At 39.4% G+C, this 14,648-nt stretch overlaps 1 protein-coding gene across 2 annotated transcripts in view; it reads left to right on the forward strand.

Moving 5' to 3' along the window:
• spock1 (SPARC (osteonectin), cwcv and kazal like domains proteoglycan 1) overlaps positions 1-14,648 on the forward strand; it is a 128,617-nt gene that overhangs the window by 62,840 nt on the left and 51,129 nt on the right. For both annotated transcript variants that reach the window (XM_051954618.1, XM_051954619.1), the window contains exon 3: positions 9,498-9,543. In XM_051954618.1, the coding sequence (XP_051810578.1) occupies positions 9,498-9,543 (46 nt within the window). The remainder of the gene's footprint in view (positions 1-9,497; positions 9,544-14,648) is intronic.

Below are 14,648 nucleotides of genomic sequence, written 5' to 3' on the forward strand. Positions count from 1 at the left end.
TCCACTAGGGCTTCTCTCAGGTTGATCGGGTACATGTTGGAGTCCTGCTGCTTCTGCTGCTCCTGTATCTCTCCAGCTGGTCTGGACCAGGCTGAGCTGTCTTTTGTCCAAGTGACCGGTGTCTTTGGAGGATTCTTTTTTCCATGTTAGCCAAAGAAAAGCAACACAGAAGAATTATACACTTCTGTTGTCCTGATACAAGGCTCAGGGTTCGTGTGTGTGTGACGAAGAGAGAGTTAGAGAAGTACAGAGCAGGCAAGAAAGTTTAAGTTCCTTTCATTAAAGTATTATTTTGAGTTTTTTTTTTAGCTCAACTCACAAGCAGGTACAAGCTTTTGTGTGTGCATGTACAGTGGCCTGCTGCTTCTTCTTCTTCTCAGCCCCTCATGTAACATTTAATGTTGCCTGTCCGTTCATATGAATAAAATGCTGCCTGTCAGTCTAAAAGCTGTAGACAGGAATACTGCATGGACTCCAGCCTCGCTACATGAAAGTAAATTGCCGTCTCTGCTCTCCTTCAGTTCTTTGTCTTTCCTGCTTCTCTCTGTGCTCTCATCATCCCCTTCTCTTCCTGTTCTGTCCACGTCTTCGCATTATGTCCTCCTTCCTACATTTGTCCTCATCTTCTCTTCCGTTTCCTCCCCTGCTCAGCTCCCGCAAGGAATACCTTCCTTCGCCTCATATTTTCTCTTCCCTCATGCACCTCCAATCCTCAGTTCATCCCTGTACATCTTCGTTTTCTTTGCTTTGTTTTACTGTGTAGCTCCGTTCTCTTTCTTTCTTGCTATTATCTGTTGCTCAAACATAAAACTCAAATGAAAAAGCGGAAAGTAAAATAGAAAACAGGGAAAGTGAAAGTCACAGTCCTTTCCTCCATTAAGTCAGTCAGTATTGCTCCGTGTTAGACCCTCATCTTTGCATTCTTTGCAGCGCTCCAACTGCCAGCCAACAACTTTTTTAAATAGGTTTTTAAAGTTCCATTTTTGCAATTTTACCGTAGTCAGTCAGGCTTTATTTGTATAGCGCCTTTCATACAAATATGTCTCAGATTATGTTTTGCATGTGGTTATAATGCAAGGAGAAAAGAACAAACTCTCTAATGACACTTTTTTCCAATAACCTGCGTCAATCAGTTTCAAACTGTTTCCACATTCAAACATAATACCAGCTTTAATGGTTCAGGGGGATGACTGCAACTGCCCTTAATCACAGCGTCTCTGCTGTCACTGTTGGTGTAAATCTGCTCAGTTTGACTCTGCCATGGCGGTAATGTTTCAACCGACAGATTAACCTCTCCTCATATCACTCATCCAGTTCAGTCAAAACTGCATGCCCTCACATCACCATCAGCTTGAGTGCTGGTCATAACATTAATTGCACGTCATTCCCTCAAAGTCACTTAGAAAACTACTAATCCAAGCAATTTGTCAAGTGTGTGACAGTTAATGAGTTTCTACATTAAATACTCAATGTTATGGCCATGGCCAGGAAGGCTTCACAAGCCCTAATAATCCTTTTACCTTCATCGGTATAATGGCTTTAACTGCTCTTGTAAAGGCTATATAAACTGCAAATAGAGGTTTGTGTGACATCATTTGAAAGGCACACATTTTATTTATGTGTGCATGAGAAGTGACAGGTTGGTGTTCTGAAATTTTGAGTTCAGTCAACTTATTTTATAGCTTTTGTTGAGTTTTTGTGATGTGGCTCTTGTTGACTTCACACATTTTATGATTCACAAACCTGATGCTTTTCCTCTTAATAAGTACAGTATTTTATTCTGAGAACAGGCTGGTCAGTTGCTCAAATTCTCCCTTTGTTAATGTGTTTCTTCTCTGAGTCGCTGAAGTTGTGTTTGTTTTTTATGGACCAAGGACTACAGATGGAAATTAGCATGATGCTAAATCTGGTGCAGCCATCTTTTTAGTGTAACTGCACGCTGTCCTTTTTCAAATAAACTTGAAAGAAAGAAAGTATCAGAGCAGAAACAACACTAAATCTACTGGTCCTACTCAGCATTCCTCAGTTTTTGCAGAGGCCCAACAGTACAGTAATCTGATGCAGTGTATCTCTGGAATCCACTCTCTGCTCTGTTGTGCTATCTGCTCACAAAGCATATATATCAGCTTCACAGGGTGCTGATCAGATCTCAGGCCAGCGCTTGTCTGTAAGTGTATGTAGCCTAAGGAGAAAAGTAGAGATTCGGTGAGGAGGGAAGGAGATGGGGAGGAGAGGGGATGAATTAGAGTCTTTGGGGGAAAAGATGAGGGAGGGAAGGATTTCGGCAAGGTTCCAGGGCCATGAATAAAATGCATAAAGTACACAGTAAATTTTTAATGCTGTTTAGTTTCCACCAAGAGGCCAGATTTGCATCCTCATCCCCTGATTATGACATCTTCAGTCAGCACTCCAGGCATGGCTTTGCCTATTTTAATGTTAATGGGAGTGTTTGCGCAAACTCACAATTACCCACTTGTGAGTATAAGCGCATCATGCACACACACACACACACACACACACACACACACACACACACACACACACACACACACACACACACACACACACACACACATCCTGAGTGAAAGTTACTTCTGCTGAGAGAAGCTAATCGCGCTGCAGCCATTCCCGCTTCGGTTCCCCTGTGAATCGATTCTGTTCCTTCTCGCCCTTTTCCTGTCACAGACTTCCTCGGGGATCTGCTATCAGATGAGATCTCAGACCCATCACTTTAAACTGTAGAAAAAAAAAAAGAAAACATGAGCTGACCTCTGTGGAGACCCAACAGAATGAATCTGTGCAGTTATCATAGAAATGAAATAGTTTTTGATATCGTCCTCACCAGCGAAACAAGAGCAATGATTTGTTCATACATCTTTAGAAAATCATGTTGTGCAATAACAGCGCTTCTTTTAACTCTGTAAACATCAGTGAGTGGACTAAACAGATTTAAAAGAATGAAAAATGGGGCCATGGATCACTAAAAACAAAGTCAGTGGCCCATTAAAACTTAGTGTTAAGTGGATCAGCTGGCAGATGCGTTATCAATAGCATCAGTATGCATTGGTGTGTTCCTGAATGTCACTGCCAGAGTTTTCCTCTTAAATCAGCGTGTGGACCATCATATCATTACGTTTACGTAACATGTTACAGTACCTTGCTTTCTGTCAAAATGCTCCAGTTAGCCGATGCATGATGACAAACTAGGATGACGGCCTTTCAAGTTTCTGAAACCTGAGAGATGAACAACAAAGCAAGCATCCAATAGCCGCAATTTCTATTCTGTTAGCTGGTCGACAGAACCTGCAACCACAATTCAGAGGTATTACATCACAGGTTATCAACTTTCGTTGTTGCAGGTTTTCTTCATCCGTCTCTGTATTTGTTCCCATGAAAGATGGAGAATAAACACTTCATTTGACTCTTCTTCCTCACAAAACTGATCAATAGTTAGCCACCTATTTCAGTCAAGAGGATCAGGGTTTAATAATAGAGAATTATGAAGGACATCAAAAAATGTATCACAATAAACAGTGTACATACTAGTAGACTAATTATCTTTTAAATCTGTTTTAACTGATCTCTTAGTTGCAATACCAGCAGTTTAAAACTGACTGGGTCGAAGATAACGACAAAAGATAACAACATAGGCAATTTATGCATTTACTGCATGATAAACTGAATTCATATCAGCAACACAACACAAATTGTTTGTGTTACTGTAAATGCACAGCTTTGTTCAGTGTACAGGTCAATGGGTTTGCAGAAGTAACATATTTTCTCAGCTGAGAATCTGTCGCTGACAGAGAATGTCGTCTGGAACACAGTGAAAGGTTGTTGTTTCCTACAGTCGACTTGAATCCGACACCTTGAGCCAAACCTTCTCAAGAGCAGGTTAGGTGTGCAGCGTAAGCCACAAGTTAAAACAGAGCCACCTTTCTGATATTAAAAAAATCTGACTTTAGACTCAACAGCCTTGCATTAATCTCATTTCATAGTACACGCCTCAGGATCTGAGGTTTATCTGTGCAAACTTTGAAAACAAGAGCTTTGGTCCTTTGCTTATAATACAACGCATGTCTCTGTTTGGCTCCAAAACAGAATGTATGACATTTTATAGCAGAAAAATAAGATTTCTTCCGCTTCTGTACCAGAGACAGACCTGACAGTGAGCACAGTACAGTCAAGTAACCATATTACCAAACGTACCACATACAGTATGTTGATTTGCAGTTTTTATCGAGTTGTTTTCACTCTTTCCTGCTGCATTTCCTCATTGAAATGCTCACCCACTTTCTGCCCCTGGGAAGGATGTCTGAGCAACTTGATCGTCTAGCTGCTAAACAGCAACGTCTAATGGAACTACTCACTGCGACATAAAGGCGTTTAAACACAGACATGCAGTCAATTAGCCATAATTAAAAAAGAGGCGCTGCTAAATAAACTGCATCATGTACAATGTTATGATAAAGAAACCCTATTTTCACTGACAGCTGTTCTGCTATATTTTGAATAGATTTTGAACTGAACCCTGAGAAAGACTTCATTAAATTCAGATTTTTGCTTTCCAACGTACTCCTGCAGAGTGCTCATAACTTTACAGGCTTGGTTCGCTGTGACTCTCACTCCTGAAGGTTCCAGCACTACCGCCATCAAAGGCGATGTGATAATAACGACACAGTTTTATCTCCTTGTAATCACTTTAAAGGGTTTGAATGACATTGGGGCAGTGTCGCAGCGAGCTAAACAGCCAGTTAATGCTTTTGAGATGAGCACACTAAAATATTAATGGGGGTCTTGGGCGAGGAAAGGTCAACCCTGTGACTTAGGCTGAATAATAAGAGGGCTAGTAACAACACCGTGAACCTTAAGTAACACCAGTGAGTAGGAAACAGTGCAAGTACTCCTCCGGCAACGACATCTCAGCACCAGTCCTCTATTGTACGCAGTAAATGCTGTTAGCTGATGGGAGCAGATGAGACGCTTTCTCTTGTACACACAGCATGTTTGTGGCTGCAGGTTAAAATGAATTCAGCAGAAAATACCAGCAAGTTACAAACAGTCCAGATGATACAGAAATCAACAAGGCAGATATATTCATTTATTCACTGGATCTTTGTTCAGAGGTAACTATACAGAAGAGTTACTCGCTGAGAATCAGAGTCTAGAGGGTTACTGGTTTTCCAGAGATACTCTGGGTGTTGTAAACAAATACACAAGAGGTCCAATCACCGGCTTCAAATAAAAGAAGAATGAAAAGTTGTATATCTTGACTAGCAACTAGTCAACTGAACCGAATTCTACTTGCACGGCTTTAATATTACAAATCATAAATTCACCTCACAGGCATTTGCAGTCTGTGCTGCACTGGTCTACAGTGGCAGACAGCAGTAAAATAGAGGAAAACTAACAGTTTAAAGTTTGCAGACAACCCACAGACCTGCAGGTACTGCACTTTAGCCTTGGACAGTCTTCAGGGAAATAAGCCATCGCAAACAAACTCATTCTTTCACCCTTTTTTGTCCATTTGAACTTTTTTCCTTTAAAAAGAAAGAAAGAAAGTAAACTCTGTTTTGATTATCCACAGTCTGTAGTCCGTAAGGAGTAACTGTAGGTGTCTTTCTTCTATCTGTATCTACCCATCTGTTCTCATATAGAAAAATGTACAAGTTGAAGATAGTTTTGTAAAAACATTAAATGATAATGTTTGTAGATTTAGCTGAATGATCTTGTTTTCTCAGTAAGGATTGGATTTAGCCGCTGCATTATTTAGTTAGGCTGAATAACAAACTGTAGATCAGGAGTCTTATCTAAAAGGATATTTTTCAGCTACAGATTAGAGACAGATTACTACAGCAAACCTCTCCCGGCTAGTTGTCTGTCTCTGACAGTTTTACATGCCCTCCTCTCCACTCACATCACATTTTAGCTTAATAAAAATACAGTAAAATCACATGCCTTCTCATCCTGCCTCTATTTTTGCGCTATTTCCGTGCCTCTTCCTCTCTCTCTCTCTCTCTCTCTCTCTCTCTCTCTCTCTCTCTCTTTCTTCTCTCTCCTTCATTTATGCCTTGCTGCCACTCTGCCTGTACAATTTGCCCTCGATGTGTTTCAAATTACATGCCACATCAAATAAAGCTATCTCATAAGGCTGCCAGTGCAAGTGTGAGCATGTGTAAGTCCTTTGGTATTCTACTACGTTCAGAATCGGATTCCTATTAAATGAATCTCTAGAGCTGAGTTCAGTATTCAGAATGAGTAACAGAGGGTTGTAATGGAACTGATAGACATAGCATACTGTGTCATTATCACTGACCTTTCTTTCTTTCTCTTCTCTCTCCCCTCTATTCGTCTCTGTCCTCTGCAATCATTTAAAGGAAGCAGAGGTAAGTATAGCCATTGCCTTTGCACCTTCATAGTGCTGTTTTGAAACATACTGCAGTACCTTCACGGGAGCCCCAGATATTGTAGTGTTTTCCTGACACTAGTTTTAAGGTGTTGCCGAAGAGCTGGAGAGGTGTTGCTCATTTAAATGCACAGCAGGTTGGGTGGCTGGTCAGGCATAGCGTGGTACAGTTCAGCATATTAAAATCTTGCTGTGGTGGTTTTATAGGTCTCATATACTCACACTAATTTAGCATTTTCCACCACACAACAAGTTTCTGGAGTGTTATCAGTATCTACAGGAGAACTTTCAGCAATTTTAACCTACAAAACATTTTAATTAAAAGAATCTTCCTAAAGAATTAGCTTTTCTGACGTCTGTCAAAGGAAAGATCACAAAAGTATACAGACATCCGAGTATTTCATATATAACCATCCGGAAAATTAAGAAGCTCTGTGCCAGAATTGTTCACGTTCAACCACAAGAACATTAGTGAGGCTGAGTGCAGATGGTGGATGATAAAACCTGTCTGTGTTCACGCCACAGGTGGTCGGTCAGAGCTCTGTGTAGGCTGATAAAAATTCTTCCAAAGTGGAAAAATCCTTTTTGAAGGACCTGTATTGTGAATCTCTGTAGTTTTAGACAAAGGAAGGCATTCCCCATACAGATTAAACATGTTGAAAATGTCAAAAATTGTACACTACTGGGATTTCTCACCCAAATCAGAACAAAAAGCCTCAGACTAAAAGTACACATGAGATTTGATTTGGCAAAAGAGCATTTGTTAGTCTATCTTTTTTGGTTTCTCTATTGTGATTAGTTTTAAATTTGCTGCACACTAAAATACACAAACTTAGTTAAACAACTTCTGATCATGTCTATAATAGTTAAAGTTTATAGTCAAGTAGAGACTTTGTTTCCCTGAAATGTGTCAATTTGATCTAATTGGCATCAAATTATTATGTTTTCTAGCTGACAACAGAGCGTTTAAAGCTTTGGAAGTCGTTATGAGAGAGCAGCAGGATTTAGTCAGAGCTCAACAGAACTTCACAGTCATAAAACTGAATTTTCTAACAGAGACGGAGCAGGAACGATGGACATACAATAAAAGAAGAAATGAAGCGAGGGCCCAAGGGAGAGCTAATTAGGTTTCATCTCCTTATTTCAAACTTTTGTGTTGCCTCAAATGTTGGCAGTTGTCATTTATAGAACGAGGACTGGATGATTAGGTCAGCTGTCCGTTTTCTCTGGACTGTTTCATACGGTTGCCTGATTTATCATCTCTCTCTCATCTCTCTCTCTTTTATTCAATAATAAAGGAGATAGAGATCCTGCTTTCAGACCCAGCAGGTTTTCATTGCCTGGTTCACATAGTGTCACTGACACAGGCTCACTCCCTGCTGACAGACATATGGTTCGCCCTGAGCGCAGATACCACCTGTGTGTGTGTGTGTGTGTGTGTGTGTGTGTGTGTGTGTGTGTGTGTGTGTGTGTGTGTGTGTGTGTGTGTGTGTGTGTGTGTGTGTGTGTGTGTGTGTGTGTGTGTGTGTGTGTGTGTGTGTGTGTGTGTGTGTGTGTCTCTGATATAGTGTTACCCTACTTTACTTTAATCACCCCCACTTTTGGATCAGTTAGCAGAATATAAATAGTTCATAACTGCAAAAAAGTTCATTATAATGCAGTTATAAGTACTGTGTGTAAATTATAAATGTATTTTTTAATAACTGGGTCATTCGGCCTCAATTTACCAAACCCCCCACGCCTCACCATCTTCAATTTGACAGATTTTTTTTAGATGGTAAATATTATTTGAGTTGACCATGTGTAAAATCTTAGTTTTTGAGTTAAAGTTTGTTGTACATCTTTTTTTGATGCCAGTCTATGGAGCAAAGGTTAAAATGCCATAACTTCAGAAATGTTGTGGCTCGAGTCAAATTGAAGATGGTCAGGCATGAACTTTTTTTTTAATTCGGTGAATTGAGGTGGAATAACCCAACTTTAACTCCTGCTGTGGGGTCCAAGTAGCAGTTTCTGATGCTGAAAAATGAAGCCAGTGTGGAAGTGCCAAAACTGCAGTTCCCTGAATGACCACTTGACGCTGGCTCCAAAAGCAAGTCAATCTTTGTAGACCCCCGTGTTAAAATGCCCAATTTAACAGCAGAAATAAACATGTTTACACCTTGATACAAAAATGATTAAGATCTCTATATTTCCCCATTCATGACAACCGTAAAAGGAGTGAATTTTTATAGAACTCACTCATTTATTCATGTATTTAAAGTTAAAGTTATGCAAAATTAAGGAACTTACTAAGGCACCACTTACACCACTTTTGCTTTCATCTATATGTTAGACCGTTCTATACTTTAGCCTTTTAACCAACCCTTTCACTTATGTGCAGCATTTAAGATGTGGCTCTATTCACAGTGGGGGTTTTTTAATTGCTCTGCAGTACAGAAGAAATGTCTAACTGGGCAGAGAATCCGCTCTGAATGGAGCCACTGAATCAAAGAGTATTTGGCTTAACAAATCCAGTCTATCTCTTCTCAACTGAGCTTAGCTGAGAGAAGCCAGCTATTTCTTTGTTTTAATATTTTTCAGTTGATGAGGCTTTCTCTGTGACTGTAGACTACACTGTATCTGAACAATAATAATGATTTGTACTATTTAAATATGATTATGGGAACAAAAACTGCTAAAAAGTAACATGACATGACATTTTTCTATTCTACAATAACAACCACATCACTGCTTTTAGTTTTTTGGTGTTAAAATCCACATTGAACTTTGACTTTCAATGTTTTTTGTACTAGTTAAGCTCCACATTAGAGGTTGCTGCTTTTGTTTTTTTTCTGTACATGTGCATCCTATACTTAAATGTCAAAACAAGTTTCTGCCTCACAATGCATTTTCATTTTCAAATTAAAGTTAAATCTCACACATATCATGCGAGTACAACAGAACAGATGGAGAAAAGAATGAGGGCAGGATTTGTCTGTACTTTGGTTTAGTATTTGAGTTGTTCAGTCTCTAGTCTGTAAAATAACCCAGTGATATTCTCTACATGCTTATTTTTTCATAACCCAGTTTCTTGTGTTGTGTTTCCACTCAGGATGACTACTTCAAAAGCTGGGCTCCTGCCAAGTCTCTCGACCAAGGTGAGTTTTGCTGTTTGTGTCAGACTATCAGTTTTTGTATTAAGGTAACCTGTATGTGAGACTCAGCAGGGATACCTAACGTCAATACCAAAATGTTTACAGTTTTTTTGCACTAAGGTATTGGTCAGATTGTAAGTCATATATTATGTGTTCGACTAAATCATCTTCTAATAGAAATCAGACAGTCTAGATTACATTAAACTCAGACACAATCAGAGGTTTCACACATTTTGGTAGAAAAGCTTATACTGGTCATGCTAAGACGGTGAAAGAAATATAATTTGGGTGCCAACATGCAGGCACCCACAGGATTAGATGCTATACTTTGTTTGCAATGAACATTTTCTTTCACACTTCTTACACACTCTTTGGCTAAGTTGGCCATCATTGCCACATTTATTCTTCCTTTTAAGTTGTGTCTTGCTGTTTTTTAAATTGTGATACAAGTGGAAGCAATAAGATTTCATCAGTCTCATTTACATAGTCCATTCAGCTGCAAACAGCATTTCAAAAGACTACAAAGGCTTGTAGTGCAATTATTGAAGGATATAGAGGTTCATTGTGCATTGAGGAGTTCCGAAAGATGAAGTGAATCAAAAAGAAACACTTTACACTTTACAAATATAAAATGTTGTGAAAGTAAGCAGTTAAGCTTGTCATGAGATGATAAAAGAAATTCAAAACCATCTAAAGCAGTGAGTCAAGGTAAAAGATAAAAAAGGAAGCAAAAACTAATAATTTTCAGGAGGTATGTAAGCAAATAAAACAAATGTTTGCTTGGCTCATTTCAGAATGTGCAGGTGTTGTTATGCTCAGGATGTAGTGTGTGACTTTGTAGACTTATTTTATGTTCACACCATACATCCTACTCTTTGAATTTTAATGCTACTGTGTTACAGCAAGTAAATTAGAAGGTCTCCAAATGAGCCAATTGTGCAGTTCAGTGAGCTGCTACCAAAATTCCAATCATCGCTTTATGTATACTGTGTCTGTGGGTGTGTGTCTGTTTACTTTGTAGGGGCTTGAAAAGCAAGTCCTCGTATTGTAAATCATTACATTTTAGGATGAAGACTTGGTTAACAATTATGGTAAGAGTTGAGGTTTGGGAAGTATTGTTTTATTGTTAGGTTTAGGGTAATTCTCCGAGAAATTGATGTGTCAGTGGAATGTAAAGTGATGGAACCGCAATGTTGTGTGTATTTGTGTGAGTGCACCCGGCCAAATGTCGCTACTTTTTCACACTATGTCCTTACTATGGCAATAATGCCAAGTCCACTTAATCAATCACACTCAAGTGTGTAATGCTCTTAGACCCTCAGTAACTCTTGACTAAACTCAATTATTACAAACACCAACTCCTCTCATTCACACTAACAGTCTCGCCGTTTCACACACATGCACACACACACACACACACAATGAAACTCATACACACAATTTGGAGGGGTTAATTGGACTGCAGCTCTCCGAACAGCTACACCAGACTTTAAATTGTCCTACCACTGAGTTTGTTCTGTTCTGTGTGCTGGCTTGGCTTCGTATATCTAGCACAGTAACTGTAAGTCTTCAGGGAAGGACTTGCTGAGCAGGTTTATCTGGGCCAGCTCCTCGTGGATACTGAGCCTAATGAGAACAGCCTCGCATCAGCGCATCAAGCTCTAGTGTTGCTCTCCATTTTCTCAGAGATGACTAAAATGTAAAGGTAAACAGAGCTTCATGCTAACTGGGGACTACATACCAGTACATAAGATGATGTGGACGAATCCTCTGTGCTGAAATCCACGGGGAGCAAGGCCAAATTTAGATGCTAAAAGAGTTGCATACAAACAAGAAAGAAAGGTACCATCTGTATGTAACACTGTTCTCTATACACGGATGCACTGATTTGATTCCTTTAAGGTCAAACCAGGTATTGAAGCTGTACAGTATCTTTCACTGAATTAGGGCAGAGACTGAATGCAGTGTTACAGACAGATTGTATGTAAAAACTAAGGCCACTCACTGGCAGACTGAAGACATTTAGAGTCTTCGAGCAAGAAGCCACCCTTTACTTTCATCCCTGGTGTGTACAGCTTGGGTTTTATTTGCATATGTTCAGCCATTTGTTCATTCGCAGCTCTACAAAGAAGTCCAACAGGGCAGCAAACACTGTAGATGAATTGTCTGACTGCTTGTGTTTTTAGCCCTGTCACAGCTTTTTACACCATTCCCAGTGATGTCGCCACATTATCAGATCTCAGTAATTACTTTGCTGAGTGTTATCTTATCGCAACACAAGGAACCAATAGACAGAGATGAGGAAATACTGTCCAAATTGAAACAAACTGTAGTTTTCCATTGATGGTAGCAAATGGCGGTAAGCTTGTCCTTGTGATTCACAGAAGAAGCTTTTTAAATTTCATTCAAGTCTTTCAAAATTTACTACAGTGCTTAAAATATTTTTTTTAAATGTTTATATTTTCAGCCTCCAAACAGCCCACATGACACTCCACACATGCAGAGCTGTCCGTCCGTGCCATTTAAATACATAATACTTGAAGTTTGAAATAAATCTTCTCAATTTTCTATTTACCATGCCGGCTCTTGTGCAGTACTGCACTTCAGCTGCAACATGACTGCTCCCCTGCTGCAGAGCCTAAAGCACACTGCTCCTATTACAATCAGAAGGCACTCTGCAGTTACTCCTACGTAAACAGCACAGCTGGGAGTAATGGACAGTAAAGCAATTAGGCAGTGAATAAGTTATAAGAATCAATCAGACAATCTGGTCCTCGTTTGGGAGCATTTGCTGGCATCATGTGTCTGAATCACTCCTCCATTCGCTCCCATTGTCATCCAGCTGGTACTGCAGGAATTAGCTTTTGACTCCATCAGAATGGCAGGATTTTGAACATCTACTGTAGTGTGATGCATGATATAGAAATTGCCTGAATTAAGACCGACTCAAATAGCATTTATAATGGATTTAACTTTAAAATCAGTACCTTAAAGGCCATTTTCACCAATTTGTAAGCTTTAAAAGGCAAAAGTCAAGTTGTCTAAATTAATAAACGGCAAAGAAACGGCACTCTGCCTGAAGAGCACATCAGTATTTGATGAATGTGAATTCTCAAGATTAAAGGTAGTGCGAATGGTTGTGTAATAATATATGTATTCCTAATGATTAATCTCATAAAATGTGATGTGAGTGGTCAGACTCCAAATTATATTGAAATGACAAATTTGACCACAAAATTGGGGGTCAGTATAGCTAAAAGGATACAGGAATCAATCACTATTTGCTGATTTCAGTTTGACTAATGAATCACAGGTCGCCCTTGGAGACTAATCAGCAGCAGGAAGGTTGATGGGGGGAAACCCAGTCCCCTGATGAATCACTCTGTGATAAATGCTCACCTCAGTCACATCTAATGAATATAATCAGGGGGATCACAAATGGCTTGCTGGTGATGCTGAGCAATCAAATCCACTACTGGTAAATCTGTTTTCTAGACTTTTATGTAGCCTAATGGTGTGCAAGTAGTTTCTGTGTTGTTTTTTTGTGGATCTGTGGTAAGCGTTCGTTTTTTTCAAAATAATCTTGCTAATTTCAGAAAACTTCAGAATCAGGTCAGGACTAAGTTTTGGATGTAGTCTTGTTTATATGCAACTGTTTTACTGTAAGTTTACTGACAACAGGCCCTTTTCTTGCCAAAAAAAATAAAGAAATACTCATTTCAGTGACCATTTTCTGTCTTTTGCTTCTAATAGTATGAGTTCCACTGATAGTCTATTGTATAATATGGGACTGAACAGTGTTCATCACCACTGGAGCCTTATGCAGTACGGTATATATTCTCAAGCTGTATTTATACATATCACTTTCAAGGTAATCCCAATAGTACATGACATCTGGACATACAAAGCAAAACATTCAGACAACACAAAGCATCTGCGATTACTGTATTATGTCAGACACACAAGACTGACATGCAGCAACATTTTTTATATTAGGATAGACAAAATGGATTAGAGTGAATATCAAAAAGTACAGCTGCTGCCAGATAATCTAACACTCAGAAATCTAATCTACTTTAATTCCATTTGATGCACTCCAGTTCCCACTGAGACTCCATGGTGTGCTAACTCCAGGATGTCAAACAGCCACTGACAATCCTCACTGGAACACTGGAACGAAAACAGAGGCTGTAAATAACCAAAGTTTTCATCAACGGGAGCGTCATACAACATGCACACTAACATAAAAAGTAATAAAACCTACCCAACAAGTTATTTCTGCTCTGCCACCGTGTTGCTCTACTTATTGCACAGCTCTCTGCCATCAGCTGAATTCTCATAACGCAGGATTACACTTCCAAAAGGTCAAACATCAGCGAGATGAAGATATGCAACTCAGTAATCAATTTTTAACTAACCCAGGTAAAGCTGACATTAGACGCATTGCACAGGAAAAAAAAACTCTCACAAGGGTCATGAGGGTATTTTAAGGCAGGTAACAGTTGTCCTTGATTTATTGAATGTGTTAAAGATGAGCAGATATAGATGTTTATATGTGCGTGTGTTACCTTGACATTCATTTCACGTTACTGATCGACTGGAATGCATATTCTGTGGTGATGGTGTAACACCTTGAATGTTGTTGCTCTAAGATTTGAGGGATTATCCAGTGTGTCCTATGTTTAAGGAAATAAGAAAGAAAGCACTGACTCTGTTATATTTACAGAATCTGACCAACTCTTATCATGGCAGCCACTTAGATCCTTTCAAGTCATTAGAAACCTTCCTACACAAAACATAAGAGCTTTAATGGTAGGCACCTGGACTTCCTTTTCTGGTTATTGAAAATGTTTCACCTCTCATCCAGGAGGCTTCTTCTGACTAATGGGGAGGCCCACATAGATATTTTTGCCGCCTGCGCCTCACATGGCTAATATAGCATTAATGACCCATGACTCAGATGCCTCGAGGTATGAATGACTGTGAAACTTTCAGGTCAGTTAATGATCGAGATTTCAAGGCTGCATTATAAGTACCTAATAACTGAGGTCATAGGCCCCCCTCTTCTGTTAAAAGTTGACAGTTTAGCGTAGATGTCTTCCTTCCAT

This window comes from Acanthochromis polyacanthus, chromosome 10 (assembly GCF_021347895.1).
Source record: "Acanthochromis polyacanthus isolate Apoly-LR-REF ecotype Palm Island chromosome 10, KAUST_Apoly_ChrSc, whole genome shotgun sequence".
Classification (NCBI taxonomy): domain Eukaryota; kingdom Metazoa; phylum Chordata; class Actinopteri; family Pomacentridae; genus Acanthochromis; species Acanthochromis polyacanthus.